The sequence below is a fragment of the Pelophylax lessonae genome, assembly GCF_965119305.1.
Source record: "Pelophylax lessonae genome assembly, chromosome: 11".
In the NCBI taxonomy this organism is placed as follows: domain Eukaryota; kingdom Metazoa; phylum Chordata; class Amphibia; order Anura; family Ranidae; genus Pelophylax; species Pelophylax lessonae.
The window spans coordinates 162,437,829-162,453,017 of record NC_138778.1 but is presented as its reverse complement, the minus strand read 5'-3'; the positions used below and the strand labels follow the sequence as shown (position 1 = coordinate 162,453,017).

Here is a 15,189-nt window from a genome sequence, read left to right as displayed (position 1 = left end):
CTGACCAATCAGTGGCTAGTAGTGACAAACAGTCAAAGCAGCATGCAAAGGATTGTGGGATATGGTACCGGTACGGCCCTGTTGGAACCACAACTGAGGTGGTACTGTTTAAGCGAGCCGTACTGTTCCAAGTAGTGGAAAAGCGTCGCCGTACCGTACCGAACCGTACCGAACCGTTCCTACACCGTACCATGCGGTACCAGCAGTGGAAAAGCACAAAAGCGAGCCAAACCGTTCGGTTCCATGCAGTGGAAAAGCGCCAAAAGGTGGCTTAGTGGTTAGCACATCTGTCTTACAGCACTTGGGTCCTTGGTTGGAATTCCAACCAGGACAACGCCTACATGGAGCATGCATGGGTTTGCTGAAGGTACTTACGTTTCCTCCTGCACTTCAAAAACATGCTGGTAGGTTAATTTGCCCTAGTGTGTATGTAAGACATTGACCTTAGATTGTAAGCTCCTCAAGGGCAGGGACTGTGAATGCATAATATGTAAAGCGTTTTGTAAATTGCTGATGCTATATAAATACATGTAATAACGGAACACTCAAAACTTATAGAGGGACAGAGTTATGAATTATGTCTCACTCCTGCAGGGTCTCACGTTCTTGTCATTCTACTGTATATTCTTTGAGTATAGTTTATGCATGCTTTTGTACATTCTTTACTGGCTACTCCTAAAATGTCCAAATAGATTCTTTACTAAACTGCTGTTGCACAACCAGATACAGAATAAACCCACTATGGGAGAGACTGTATTGCATGATTTACTAAAGCAAATACTGTATATGATGAAAGGTTATATGCACTGAACATTTAGTTATTTTAGTTGTCCAGTTAAACTGGCCTTACACTAGTAGAAGTTTGTTCTAACTATTTTGTTTTAAAAGAGAAGTGCAGGAAAAGAAAAAAACAAGCATTCATACTCATCTAGATGGCTGCAGCATCGATTCAAGCTGCAGCTGCTCTCTGCCGTCTCTACACTGAGAACTAAGCGATCAAAGTTTGCTGATCACTCAGTTCTTGAGTCTGATCTGAGCAGAGAGCGGTGACTGTCAGTCACCACTCTGCCCCTCCAGAACTCACTGGAGCGCCGGCCTGTGGAGGGGGAGGGAGGAGCTGAGCCAGCTGCCAGTCAGGCATCTGGGGGAATCCTGACATTATTGTCGGGATGCCTGAAGAGCTTACACCGGCTCTGTGACATCAGCCAACAGCGGACTTGCAGTGCAGAACTAAGTGCACTCCTGTGACCCACAGGAGAAGTATGACCAAAAGAGGTTTGACCATACTTCTCCTTTGGTTCAGTTTTATTTTTGTTAACTTATCTTCAACCGCAGTGACCAGAAAATTAGAAGAAGCAGGAATTCAATTTTTTCTCAAACAATTTTTTAACAGTGTATGTGGTCAATTCGTTACAAAATCAGTTGTCAAAAGCAAATCAAATTTTGAAGTTCTTTTGAATGACATTCAGGAATCAACTGTTCTATGAAGTTTTGTACAGATTTTTTTTACAAATGTTCCTACAAATATTCAAAACTGTACTAGTGTATAGCCAGAATTATCATTTTGAGCATTTTTAAGATGATATCAGCCACATAGATAGTGTGGAAGTGCATGGTTCTTCATCAGATGATGACTGCAGGGGTCATCAAGATGATGTTGGCCACATGCATAATGTGTTGTTCTAGATCAGATAATAATTTTAAGTGTCATTAGGATGATTTTGACCACATGGATATTGTGGAAGCATGTGGTTGGTCATGAGATGATAAATTTAAGCGTTATTAACCCCTTGCCTACTGTGCACTTAAACCCCCTTCCCATCCAGACCAATTTTTAGCTTTCAGCGCTCTCACACTTTGAATGACAATTGCGCGGTCATGCTACACTGTACCCATATGACATTTTTATCATTTTTTTTCACACAAATGGAGCTTTCTTTTGGTGGTATTTAATCACCTCTGGGTTTTTTATTTTTTACAAAAAAAAAGAAAAAAGACAGAAAATTTTGAAAAAAAAATTTTTTTTCTTATTTTCTGCGAGTAAATTTTGAAAATAAATAAATGTTTCTCCTTCACTGATGTGCGCTGATGAGGCAGCACTGATGGGCACTGATAGGCTGCACTGATGGGCACTGATGAGGTGGCACTTATGGGCACTGATGAGGAGGTACTAATATGCCGCACTGATGAGCACTGATAGGTAGCACTGATAGGCGGCACTGATGAGCACTGATAGGCGGCACTGATGAGCACTGATAGGCGGCACTGCTGGGCACTGAGAGGTGGCACTGCTGGGCACTGAGAGGTGGCACTGAGAGGTGGCACTGCTGGGCACTGAGAGGCGGCACTGACGGGCGGCACTGATGGGCACTGATAGGCGGCACTGATGGGCACTGGCGGATGGCACTGATGGACACTGACGGGTGGCATTGATGAGCACTGATGGGTGGCACTGATGAGTACTGATGGGCAGCACCATCAGTGCCCACACTCAGTGCCCATAGTGCTGCCAGTCAGTGCTCATCAGTGCCTAGATGAGCAGGCACTGATGGGCACTGACTGGCAGCACTATGGGCACTGATTGTGGGCACTGATGGCGGGCATTGTGGGCACTGATGGTGGGCACTTTGTGTATGTTTTTTACCTTGTGTAATCAGGGCACTGGTGATCAGTGCCCTGATTACATTCTTCTGTGTCCCCGCGGCTGATCGGCTCTCCTCCTTCCTCACACTGCAGTCTCTGTGTGAGGAAGGAGCGCTGGCGATGAGAGATGATCTCATATGTTTACATATGAGATCATCTCTCATTGCATGGGCCGATCACGTGGTAAATGGCCGCTGTGATTAGCTGTGTCCAAGGGACAGGCCAACACAGATTTTCCCCGATGCGCGCTCGCGGGAATGCGCGCCTGTGTCTGGGAGGCTGTTTAAAGATGGCCTCCCGAAAATTAGAGTCCGCGCTGCAGCCGTCTTTCGGCTATAGTGCGGACCGGAAGTAGTTAAGATAATGTCAACTACGTGGATGATGTGGAAACGCGTGGTTTGTCATCAGATGATGATTGTAAGCAGGGGCTGACTGGAAACTTCTGGCCCAGGGGGCAAGTACAAACCAGAGGCCCATGGTGCAGCAATTTGGTCCTCCTCCCACTTTCCCCCTGTCCGCCATTCCAGGCTGAAGCTCCGCTCCTGGTACTCTCTACTCACCGACTGAATCCGGGTTACCGACCTGGTCAGCAGGGGGCTGCTGGGACAGCTTGGTTAGGGCTGGAGTGGAGTTTCCAGTGGGGCATGGAACCGGCCTCTGCTCAGACACCATTTACATCATCCATGCTGGGGGGAACTGCGCTCTGTCCTTGTCAACCCCCACTCAGTAGGTCAGCAGCAGGGATTTTTTACTTCTCTTCACCAGAAAACTTTAAGCATTTCTGGCAGAAGTGGTGCAGCCTTTTTATGTTGCATCGGAGCGGCCCAGGGGGCAATTGCCCCCCTGCCCCCTGGCCCAGTCCTCCCCTGATTGTAAGTGTCAGCATGATGATATTGACCACATAGATAGTGTGGAAGTGCGAAGTTCATCATCAGCACACCAAGTTTCTTGCCCGAAGAAATTTTAATGGTCACACAGAGGCAACATTTTAGAGCAAGGATCTCCTCCATTAGGCATAGGGGTCATATTGCTGTATGGAGTTACTCTGAGAGTTCTCCGCTGATACATAAATATGTTTCTCTAAAATAATCTATCTAGTATTTGGGTCCTAGGTCTTCACAATGGCATTTTCACACTTTCTGTGACTGCATCCAGTGGCCTTTCTGCTGGTGGTCCTCTTTGTTTCCCTTCAACATTCCCACGTATGACTGTTTCCAGTGAGCAGGTTCTCATAATATGTTAAAAGTAAGACAGCTTTAGTTTAGTCATTGGGTGACCTTCTAGGTAAAGGTTGGATTGCATTGTTTAAAGGATCCAAAGGAGGAAAGATTTTGATGTATTTAGGATATAAAGGACCATAGGATCCATGCTTTCCTAGCTGTCCACAATATACTTAGAAATCCTAGCCAAAATCAACACATTAAGGTATCAATACTTTTCCTGCTTCTTCATTATCCAGCTTTGACATCCATATAGAATAAAAGAAAATACTACAGGCTGGCCGATTCTGATCTTTGTAATTATAGACATTTCAGTACTCTTTAAAGATTTTCAAGGTCTTTCATACAACTTCACAGTCCCAAGGGCATGTCAGGACCATGCAAAAGCAGCAATGTATTCTGCTTCGTTCTGTCCATCCTGAAATCAGGTGTATGGACTGGTGGTTGCCCGGCTGATTGCCAGCATTCATACCATCTGGGAGTTTCTGATCAAGGGTGTAACTATAGCCACAACAGACCATACAAATGGTATGGGGGCCAGAATAGTGGCCCATAACTCTCTGGCTAGTTAGAAGTGTATGCAGGTAGCAACTACATTTGAATAAATATAGCTTGTAAACTATACAGTATATGATTACTATGCACTTAATTTATTTATATATATGTATAATATACACAGTAGGGCCAATTTTTTTATACAGGATCCAATTAACCTACCAGCATGTCTTTGGAGTGTGGGAGGAAACCGGAGTACCCGGAGGAAACCCACGCAGGCACAGGGAGAACATGCAAACTCCAGGCAGGTAGTGTCGTGGTTGGGATTCAAACCAGCGACCCTCTTGCTGCTAAGTGAAAGTGCTAACCACTACACCACTGTGCCACCCTTAATTATAGTTTTGTAACACTAGAGGCGTTGCCGCTAAGGTGATACAGTACATTTATTACCCTGAAGAAAAGGTTCACCTTGCTTTCTGAAATAAAGGCCCTGCTTTCTGACCTGGGAAATAGAAGATACTGTTTTGAACATTTGCCATGACATTAGTATAAACTGATAAACCTTGGCAGACTTCAAACAATGTCTGATCTCTGAGAGTAAGATAAAACCTGTCATCTGTCACTGTCCAATTCAGTCTGTCACATACAGTATTATTACTTGACCTTTTGTACGGAAAGATGATTTACATTATGAACCTGTCATTTGATTTCTCTCTAGCAGGAAGTGGAGGAGGCCAGGCAGAAGATGCAGAAGGATGAAGAAGAACTAAGGGCTGCAAGAGCCAATCTGAATGAAGCCAGGAAACAATATAAAACCCTTCAATCTGAGATTGAGTCTCTCCAAGCCATGGTAAATTCTGAAATGATGACATATACTCATAGTAGTGACATAGGAATTATTGTGGGCTTTGGACCCTTTATATTTTTATTTCTATTTTTTTTTTATCTGTAAGTCATCTGAGAAAACATTTAAATCCCTCCCTACCAATGGCACAGATAACCCCTCCCCTAGGATAAGCTATGTCCCTCCCCTTTGGGGCCATTTCCATTAGTTTGTCCACTAGGGAGCAGCACTGAAAAGGTGCAGTTACCTAGTATCTATATTAGTCTTAGTATCTATATTAGTCTTTCTCAACTTTTTAAACATGAACCTTTGAACTTACTTTCAGATCTTAGGGAACGTAAGAACCTACTATATTTGCTTAGGGTAAATTAGCATGAACAGTAAGCTGGTGAAAAAAAATTAATGTTGTGTACTCGTCAACAACTCTATATAATAAAATATATTTCAGTAGTAACAATGAAATTAAAGTAACAGTAATATTGTCAGAAACAAAACACAGAGAGTGAAAATTGTATTGTTTCCTTGGTGGTCAATGGAAAAATGTCCCCTTACATTATTAGGCAGCAGAAAAGTATATTCTTACACAGTTGAAAAGAGCCCCTGCAGACTGGTGCTCAGTGAAGAGTTCCCTTACTTTGGTAGCTAGTTGAGAAGGCCCCTGTAAATTGGTGATCACTAAAATGTCCCCTTACAATGGTTGTCAGTGAAGACTTCCCTTACATTGGGGGTTAGTTGAGAAGGGCCCCTGTAGATTGGTGTTCAGTGAAGAGGCCCCTTACACTGATTGTCAGTGAAGAGCTCCCTTACATTTATGGCTAATTGAGAAGGGCCCTTGTAGATTGGTGGTCAGTGAAGAGTCCCCTTATATTGGTTGTCAGTAAAGAATTCCCTTCCATTGATAGCTAGTTGAGAAGGGCCCCTGTAAATTGGTGGTCAGTGAAGAGTCCCCTTACATTGGTTGTCAGTGAAGAGTTCCCTTATGTTGGTGGCTAGTTGAGAAGGGTCCCTGTAATTGGTGGTCAGTGAAGAGTCCCCATATATTGATTATCAGTAAAGAATTCCGTTCCATTGATAGCTAGTTGAGAAGGGCCCCTCTAAATTGGTGGTCAGTGAAGAGTCCCCTTACATTAGTTGTCAGTGAAGAGTTCCCTTATATTGGTGGATAGTTGAGAAGGGTCCCTGTAAATTGGTGGTCAGTGAAGAGTCCCCTTATATTGATTGTCAATGAAGAAGCCTGCTTCAACATATAACACACTATAAAGAGCATTAGCATTTGATAACTTTTTTTTTAACTTATACAGTAAAACCTTGCGAGCATAATTCGTTCCGGAAACATGCTTGTAATCCAAAGCACTCTTATATCAAAGCGAATTTCCCCATAAGAAATAATGGAAACTCAGATGATTCGTTCCACAACCATTTATTTATAAGTCCTTCAGTTTATAGTCCATATAAAAAGATTATAGCATTGTGATAGGTTATATAACCATAAAATGTCCATCCACAAATAGCTGCTTCCACAAGGGGATTAGAAGCAAAATCCTGCAGGAGCTACTGAGTATCAAAGAGAAGAGAGGCGCCTCTAAGTGTAGCAATATGGTTCCATTTAATGAAAGTACAACATTTAGCAATTCACATGGTTGATGAATAAAACAGGCACATCTAAGTATGCAGGCATCCGGGGTAAAGCTGTCCACATAGACTATCTTCTGCACCGCCGGCTGCCAGTCTGTAATCCTGACCGGGAAGACCACCCTGCAGTAAAGCGATCTGAAAGCGAGGGGCAGCATGGAAGGGATGACGTAGATGGTGGTGTGGAGGACGGTCTATGTGGACAGCTTTACCCCTGATGCCTGCATACATAGATGTGCCTGTTCCAATCATCAACCATGTGAGTTGCTAAATGTTGTACCTTCATTAAATGTAACCATATTGCTACACTTAGAGGCGCCTCTCTTCTCTTTTATACTCAGCTGTGACTTGAGGCTACTTGTATATCAAGACATCGCTTGTATATCAAGTCAAAATTTATTTGAAAATTTTGCTTGTCTTGCAAAGCGCTCTTAAACCAAGTTACTCTCAAACCAAAGTTTTACTGTAGTTTTATTGAAGTATAAAGGTTTACAAGTGACAAATAAACGTACATATTGTACAGTACTTTGTTTCTGTGAATGTTTACATAGAAAAGGGCATAGGTTTCATTACATATCACAATGAAGTACTTAGAATCAACCACTTTGTATAATATCTAGCCCCAATAAAGGGGGATCTGAGTGCAAAAAAAAAGGAACAGAGTTGAAATGAGCTCCAAACAAAAATAATAACATCAAGTATAGGACCCAAATGTGGAGGAGCGACATAAGCTAAAACATGAGTACCAAGAAAAGTACAAATTAGTTAGTATAGGGATTAGGAAGCATCCAGATGTTTGGTGCGAGATTTTGTCAGTTTATAGGGCCAGAGAAAAAGGTTGGAGGGAGGGCCCTATGAGAGGACATTACGGGACAGACAAGATTCTGAACATGTGAGGTGGTCTACAAGTACCATAAAACATAGGGTTAGTAGTGATCTTTGCTGGGAGTAAGGCCTACAGGCTTATGGGTGGAAGCATGCATTATTTTTATGTGAGATCCAACTTACATCTGGGGTCTCGTAACCAAGGGGCCCAGTGAGCGAGAACATTTTGTAAGGTATAATGTGCTTTAGCATACATATGTTCCATATGAAGATTCTGGTTTAGAATGGATATGCAGAGCTGAGAGGTAGGGGGTAAATGGATTTCCAGTTTCGGGCAATGGCTAGTCGTGCAGCTATCAGAATATGTGTGATTATAGGATGGAATTGTACATGCCATACTTGTATCCCTAACCCCAGCAAAGTGATTTGAGGGGTTAATGAGATATGCGAGTCTGTGAGTTGAGATAATAGGGTATTCACATCTTTCCAAAATGGTGTGATTTCTGGGCAGTGCCACCATATGTGTGCGGGGATGTGCCTGGAAAACTACAATTTCTCCAACATCAGTTTGAGTGCGATGAATGCAAATGAGACAATTTATCTGGTGTATAGTACCAGAAGTGGAGAATTTTTAGGGCTGACTCCCAATGTGTTAGGCATTTGGAAAATTTAAGCAGGTAAGTTGCTGCTTGATGCCAGTTCTTAAGTTCTTCTGTGAAGTGGAGGTAATGTTCCCATTTCTCCATATAGGGAAGCTTTTGATGCTCTTTGTTGGATGTTAATAATTTGTAGATAGTGGAGATCCCCTTGCAAGAGCGGGAGGGATGTTCGTAAGATTGAATGAGCTGTCGAGGCAAGGTGGAGGTAGACCAGAGAGTGTCCCGCAGGAAATATTTATTAAAGTCTTTGTGACTGATTTGCAACTCAGCCTGTAGTGTATGAAAGGGAGATAAGGCTTTGTTTTCATATAAGTCCCCAACTGTTTGGATCCCAGCCACCACCCAGAAGTCAATCCCCAAATCCTGACACAAAAGACACAGTTTTAGAAGTGCTTTTGGTATTCCATGGGATGCTTGCAAGATGGTATTCCACACTCCTATCGTAGCAGTAATTGTATCAAGAGAAAGTTGCGGGGGGGGGGGGGTCAATTGGAGCCATAGGGCTGCTAGAAGTTGCTTAGGTGGAAAGCCAATTACCGCTTCCTCTATTTGTAGCCATAGGTGTTGCTGCGATAATGTCCACCATCTCCTTGATTGATCTAACAGGATAGCTTTGTAGTACAGTATCTATTGACTTTCGGGAGCACTAAGGCCGGCTGTGCTCATGGAGGTGTATAAGTTGGAGCGACTGACTCGAAGATGTTTACCATTCCAGATAAACAAATCGGGGATCCTCTGAAGCTTGGACAATTGATCTTGCCATAAGATCATGGTAATGGAGTGGAACATGAAAAGAATGTGAGGGATGAGGAACTTCTTAACTAGGGCAATTTTTCCAGCCCATGATGCTTTTATGGAGCGCAAGTTGAGGAATAGATCTTGTCATTTCCTAATCAAACTATCTAGATTAATCTTTACTAGATTCATTGAGGGTGCTGTCAATTGAATGCCAAGGTACTGAAAGATGTAGGTACGTTAGTGATGAGGCTGGGGCCCAGGGGAAGAAGGATAAGTCAGAAATTCTTTGTTTTAGTTGGGGGTCCAAGCATATTCCTGTCATGCTGGATATGGAGCAGTTAAATTTATAGAGGGAGACTTTACCGAATTGGGTGAGGAGGTCGGTAAGGGCCAGTAGTGACTGAGTCAGTTTGGTAAGTGCAACTATCACGTCGTTGGCATAAAGTCTATTTCTAATGAGTACTGTTACCTATTTGAAAGCCAGCAATGAGGGGATGTTACCTGATTGCCTTAGCCAGTGGTTCCATCACTAGTGCGAAAATCAATGCTGTTAGAGGGCATCCCTGCCTGGTGCCATTGGTAATATTAAGGGTTCGAAGAAGTAACACCAGACACTTGAGCTCTGGTAGAAGAAGAGGAATATAAATTCAAGATCGCAGTAGCAAAGGTGCTGTGTAGGCCAAACCTCTGTAGGACCACTGAGAGATACCCCCAATGCACTGTATCAAATGCCTTCTCTGCATCTAAAGATAGAACAAGAGAAGGCGTTTGGTGATGTTCTGCCCACTGAATGAGATTAATAAATCTCCTAGTGCAATCTGGAGCGAGCCTGTGTGGGACAAAGCCTACCTGATCGGGGTGGACCAAATGCATGATGTATTGGGAGAGACGGGTGGCCAAAATGTTTGCATTTAGTTTGGTATCAGTATTGAGCAGTGAGATAGGTCTATAGTTTGCTGGGTCTGCGTGTCATTTGCCAGGTTTGGAGATGGTGACAATCGCCACCTCTAGGGATTCTTTGGGAATGTTCTGATTCTGCAAAGTGAGAGAATGTCTTACAAAGTTGGAGACTAAGAAGGGCGGGGAAGGTTTTGTAATATTCATTACAGAAGCCATCTGGCCCAGGGGATTTGGGTGAAGCAAGGTCATGGATCGCGTCCTCGATCTCTTTTTCTAGGAACGGTTTGTTGAGTTCTGAGGGTTGGGCGGTCGTAAAAAAATGATTGATCTGAGCCAAGTCAGGTGAGGGGTCAGTAGTGTCGGCACTGAGGTATATAGTTTGGAATAAAACTCGCTGAAGCATTCAGCAATATCTTTGGGGTTACATACACTGTGTCCCTGAGTGGTGAGAATAAAGGTTTATTGTTATGCGAGTACCAGGTGAGGTTAAGGATTTAAATGTGATGGTCATACGTAGGGTATAGTTGGGCATGGAGTTCCTCATTAGCTTTACGCAGCGAAGCTATGAGAGTGTCATTAGGAATTTGTTTATTAGTCTGTTCTAACTGTCTGATTTTCTCTAAGAAAGCATGAATACATTCCGACCGCTTACGCTTCTCCCGGGCTCCCAGCTTAAGAAAAAGGTCTCTAAAATAAGCATTATGAGCATTCCATAAAATAGATTCGTTGGCAACAGACCCTGAGTTCATGTCAAAATATGTCTCTATTTCCCTCTTAACCTGTTCCTGGCACTCTGGGTTTGAATGAATGGCTGTATTCATGCACCGTAAGTAGTTTTGAGTGGCCCTAGGTCCATGATCAAGCCTAAAGGGAAACTCCAGTCAAAAATGAAAAATTTTCTATAAATAGCATGTTAAATATCTTTACCTTTGATATTATTCATTTTCTGGCTAGCTGCTTGTCTAGCTTAGAAAGTCTTATCTAAGCTAGACAATCAGCTTCTTTCTGTTATTTACTGACAATGCTATCTCCCTTTATCTGAATTTGCTAAGCTGTCTTTCACCTTTTTGCAAGATCAATTGTCCAAGCTTCAAAGGTTGTTGGTCTTTCTTAAGCCCCGTACACACGCAACGATTATCGGCCGACCGATCGGCCGACTTTTGTCCAGTGTTGTTGTGCTCTAGACTGCACACAAAATTTTCTCGGCCAACAAAAATCTACTTCAGAAGTGATGTCATTGTGCTCTAGACTGCACACAAATTTTCTCGGCCAACAAAAATCTACTTCAGAAGTGATGTCATGTGATGGTTTACTTTCCGAGTGTTTTTTCATCTTTGAGCATGCCCAGTCTTGCTCATCAGATTTTTGTCTGCCGAAATCTGTACTGACTGACAGAAAATCGGCCGTTGTGGTGACGGCTAACAAAAATTTTATAGCCTGCACACCAGATTTTATTCGGCCGAAAAGTCGGAGTCGGTTGTCGAAAGCATCGTACTAACAAGCCGAAAATCCGCCGATCGGACGTTGGCCGAAAATTCACAGCCAACTATCGATGTGTGTACGAGGCATTAGACAAGCATGCCTAGACCTTTCCAGCCCCACCCCCATCCCTCCTATGCTTCACAGAACATGATCTCCTTCTGTCTTCATAGCCTCGTTTAGGCTAGCAGCTTCTCCTGAGAGAGAGAGAGAGAGAGAGGGGGGGGGGGGGTCACATAACCAATGCAATATATGGGGGAAAAAAGGTACAAAGGAACATTTGTGAAAGTTTAGAAGGATACAGAACAATTTATATTGCTCATTACATGTGAGTAATGAGTTTTAGGCTCTGTTTCCACTAGTGCGACTTTGGACACATAAAGTCGCATGACAAGTCACAGCTCATTGAATTCAATGGCACCCGTTTCCATCTATGCTACTTTTAAAATCAGCGACTTTAAAAAGGTGCCTGCATTGCTTTGATGTGACTTTGATCCAGAGAGTGTAAAGTTGGATCAAAGCTGCACTCAAAGTGACTCTCTAAATCGCACAACTTAAGAGTTGCATCAGCAGAAACTTAGCCACTAGTGCGACTTTGATGTGACTTTGAGTGCAGCTTCGATCCAACTTTACACTCTATGGATCAAAGTTACATCAAAAGTTGCATCAAAGTAGTGCAGGTACCTTTTCAGAGTCGCTGATTTTCAAAGTCGCATCGATGGGAACAGATACCATTGAAATTAATTGGCTGTGACTTGTTATGCGACTTTGTGTATCCAAAGTCGCATGAAAAGTCACGCTAGTGGAAATGGAACTTTAGTCTACATTTCCACTATTGCAATTTAGAGTGCAACTTTGATGCGACTTTCATCCAACTTGACACTCTCTGGATCAAAGTCGCATCAAAACTTGCATCAAAGTGGTGCAGGCCTCTTTTCAAAGTCGCTGATTTTCAAAGTCACATAGATTGGAATGGGTTCCATTGAAATCAATGAGCTAAGACTTGTTAAGCGACTTTGAGTGTTCACTAGTGGAAACGTAGACTTGTCTGTACTATTCCTTTAATGTACTATGATCATTGAAGACTTTGAGCTGAGACCCCACAGCACTTCCAACTACACTAACAGCCCCCCCCCCCCCCCCGCGTGAATGGCTCTTTTTTTATTTCTTCATTTTCTCAGGAATTCTGATGTACAATGCAACCTTCCTGCTGAAAAAACACTGGGCGGGATTTACAATCAGCTCCTCCCATCCTCCATACACCCACTGGCTACACAGGAACAGTGTCCCTTCCTGGAAGTGATGTCACTAGCTTCCAGTAACCACACGCACTTGCTGCTCTGGGACTCCGAAGGAAGAGGATTTGAAGTCATGTGACAGCACTGAATACTGCAAAATCAAGGGAGAAAAACTGGGATTTTTTCTTTTTGACAGATAAGGCTGAACTCCGCTCACATTAATGATTGCAGGGCAGAATTTATGGTATTAGGCTGTACTTCCGCTTTAATGGTAATGGGGGCATGGTCTGACCATGTTATAAGTCCTATGGTTACCTGTGTGTAGCACCCTCCTAGGTAGGTGCTAGGAAAACCTATAAAGGGGGTCCTGCCTGCTTATCAGGGGGGGCCTGATTGTTCAGCTAGGCTGTCATGTGTTTCCAGGCGTGCCTGTTGAGCTTGGGGATTCTCCCCACTGTGTCCAATGAGGGCTCTCATTGGACAGTGGAGGAAACCTGGCTAATAGCACACCAGGGCTTGTATCTATTCCAGAGGGCAGAATCTGCCACAATGCATCCTGGGAATGGGGTATAAGTCTGAGGGGAGCACATGACAGGGTGTCTTTGGCGGGAGGCAGAGTCCCAGGAGGAGGGTGATGGCTGTCTCTCCTCCTGTCAGCGCTATTTAAGATGTCCTGGGCGGTCAGCCTGAAGGACAGAAGGTTGAGCTGAGCTGCAGAGAGGGATCCAGTGTGCTGAGGACCGAGTGGAGCTGCTGGGCAGAAGTTTCCAGGAAAGCAGTGCCGTGAGTACTGTAAATTGCCAAGGGGTCTGCCTAGGATACGGAACCACTCCAGAAGGTCGGAGGGATCCAGGAGCCAGCTAACCAGTAGAGGGGGCTTGGAAAGGGGGTGCCAGGGCCTAAGCCCTGATAATAAGTAAGAGGGTGCCATTGCGGGCCCTGAAGTGTTAAGCAATGCAGCAGTCTTATAAGTTGCTACCTCAGTGAAGAGGGGTAAAGGAAGCTTTAACTAGGACTTTGTGCCACATGAAAGTGTCAGAAGTCAGTTCAGCGTTAACAGACAGCAAGTCAGCGTTAACCAGCGTCATCCAGTGTTGACCGGCATCCAGCCAGCGTCAAGTCAGCGCTAATAGGCGTTTTTCAGTTGTCCTACTAAAATTGTAGATAGTTGAGCCAGAGGAGTATCCCACTCATCCCTTCTCCCATCCAAGTTCACAATAAACATAAAAAAACCAAAGATACTGGACTGTTCCTTGTCTCAGTGCTCACACTTGGAGAACATGCTTAAATGTGCTGCTGTTGTTAGCGGTAACCCTGGCGGACCCATAACAAGCAAAACGCCTGGGAATCCTGCTACATGTGTTACGGATTGGAGGATAGATTTATGTACCAGGAAGAGGTCAATCTGGAATAGGATTTTTGAGCTGCCGAACAGAATGTATAATCCCTCTCTGTGCTGCGTAGGCAACGCCAGGGATCATAGAGGTCTTCAGAGGGGCCTGTCAGCTATATCATTGAAATTCCCACATAGAATGATTTGCTCTTTAGGAAATGGCTGCAATTTGGCCATTATGGATTTGAAGAAGGTCTTATGTTTTGTATTGTGAGCATATATGTTAGCTATCGCTAACAGGGAGTTATTGAAAGAAGCAGAGAGAATAAGGTATCTGCCCATTGGGTCAATTTCTATATGATGGAGTTGGAATGCTATCGAGTTGCATACAGCAATCATAACAACCTTGGTCTTTTTAGGTGCATTAGCAAAGAATTGATGGGGGAAGAGCCTGTGATGGCAGTTAGGAGCTCTGTCTTGCGCAAGAAATGGGGAAAGAGCTGTGAAAATGTGGAATAGACTACCTCCAGAGGTGGTTCTGGCTAGCTCACTAGATTGCTTTAAAAAAGGCCTGGATTCTTTCCTAGGTGTACATAATATACGTAAATGGGTACTAAAATTTTTTTTTTTTAGGTAAAGTTGATCCAGGGAATATCTGATTGCCTCTCGGGGGATCAGGAAGGAATTTTTTTCCCCTGCTGTAGCAAATTGGATCATGCTTTGCTGGGGTTTATTTTTGCCTTTCTCTGGATCAACAGCGGGTATAGGATTGTGTATATGGGATTATATGGTTGGGTTTTCAATACTATTTTTTTTTTTTTTATGGTTGAACCGGATGGACTTGTGTCTTTTTTCAACCTGACTAACTATGTAACTATGTAAAATGTGTCTCTTGAACACATACTATATCCAATTTTAGGGATATTGCTTCCCTCCAAAGTCTTGATCTTTTGAAGGGACTGTTCATTGATAGTAGTGATGGTAAGTGGCATTATAAGTAGGAACTGGAGTTGCTTACTAGGCTCAGGGTAGGAGCTCTAAGGGTAATGTAATTTAAGTAAACATGTAGATTAACAAGTAACTGGTATAATAGCACCTAAACAATTCTAAGGTAGAAGAATAAAAAGGGTAGAAGAATACTCTGGGAGAGGTAGAATTGGCAGGCTGGGATGCAGAGAGCCAA

General features: G+C 43.4%; 1 protein-coding gene across 1 annotated transcript in view; it reads left to right on the top strand.

The window, feature by feature from the left end:
- Positions 1 to 15,189, top strand: part of KRT222 (keratin 222) — a 71,915-nt gene that overhangs the window by 44,525 nt on the left and 12,201 nt on the right. Inside the window, exon 5 of the mRNA XM_082272149.1 lies at positions 5,077 to 5,208. Within this exon, the coding sequence (XP_082128275.1) occupies positions 5,077 to 5,208 (132 nt within the window). The remainder of the gene's footprint in view (positions 1 to 5,076; positions 5,209 to 15,189) is intronic.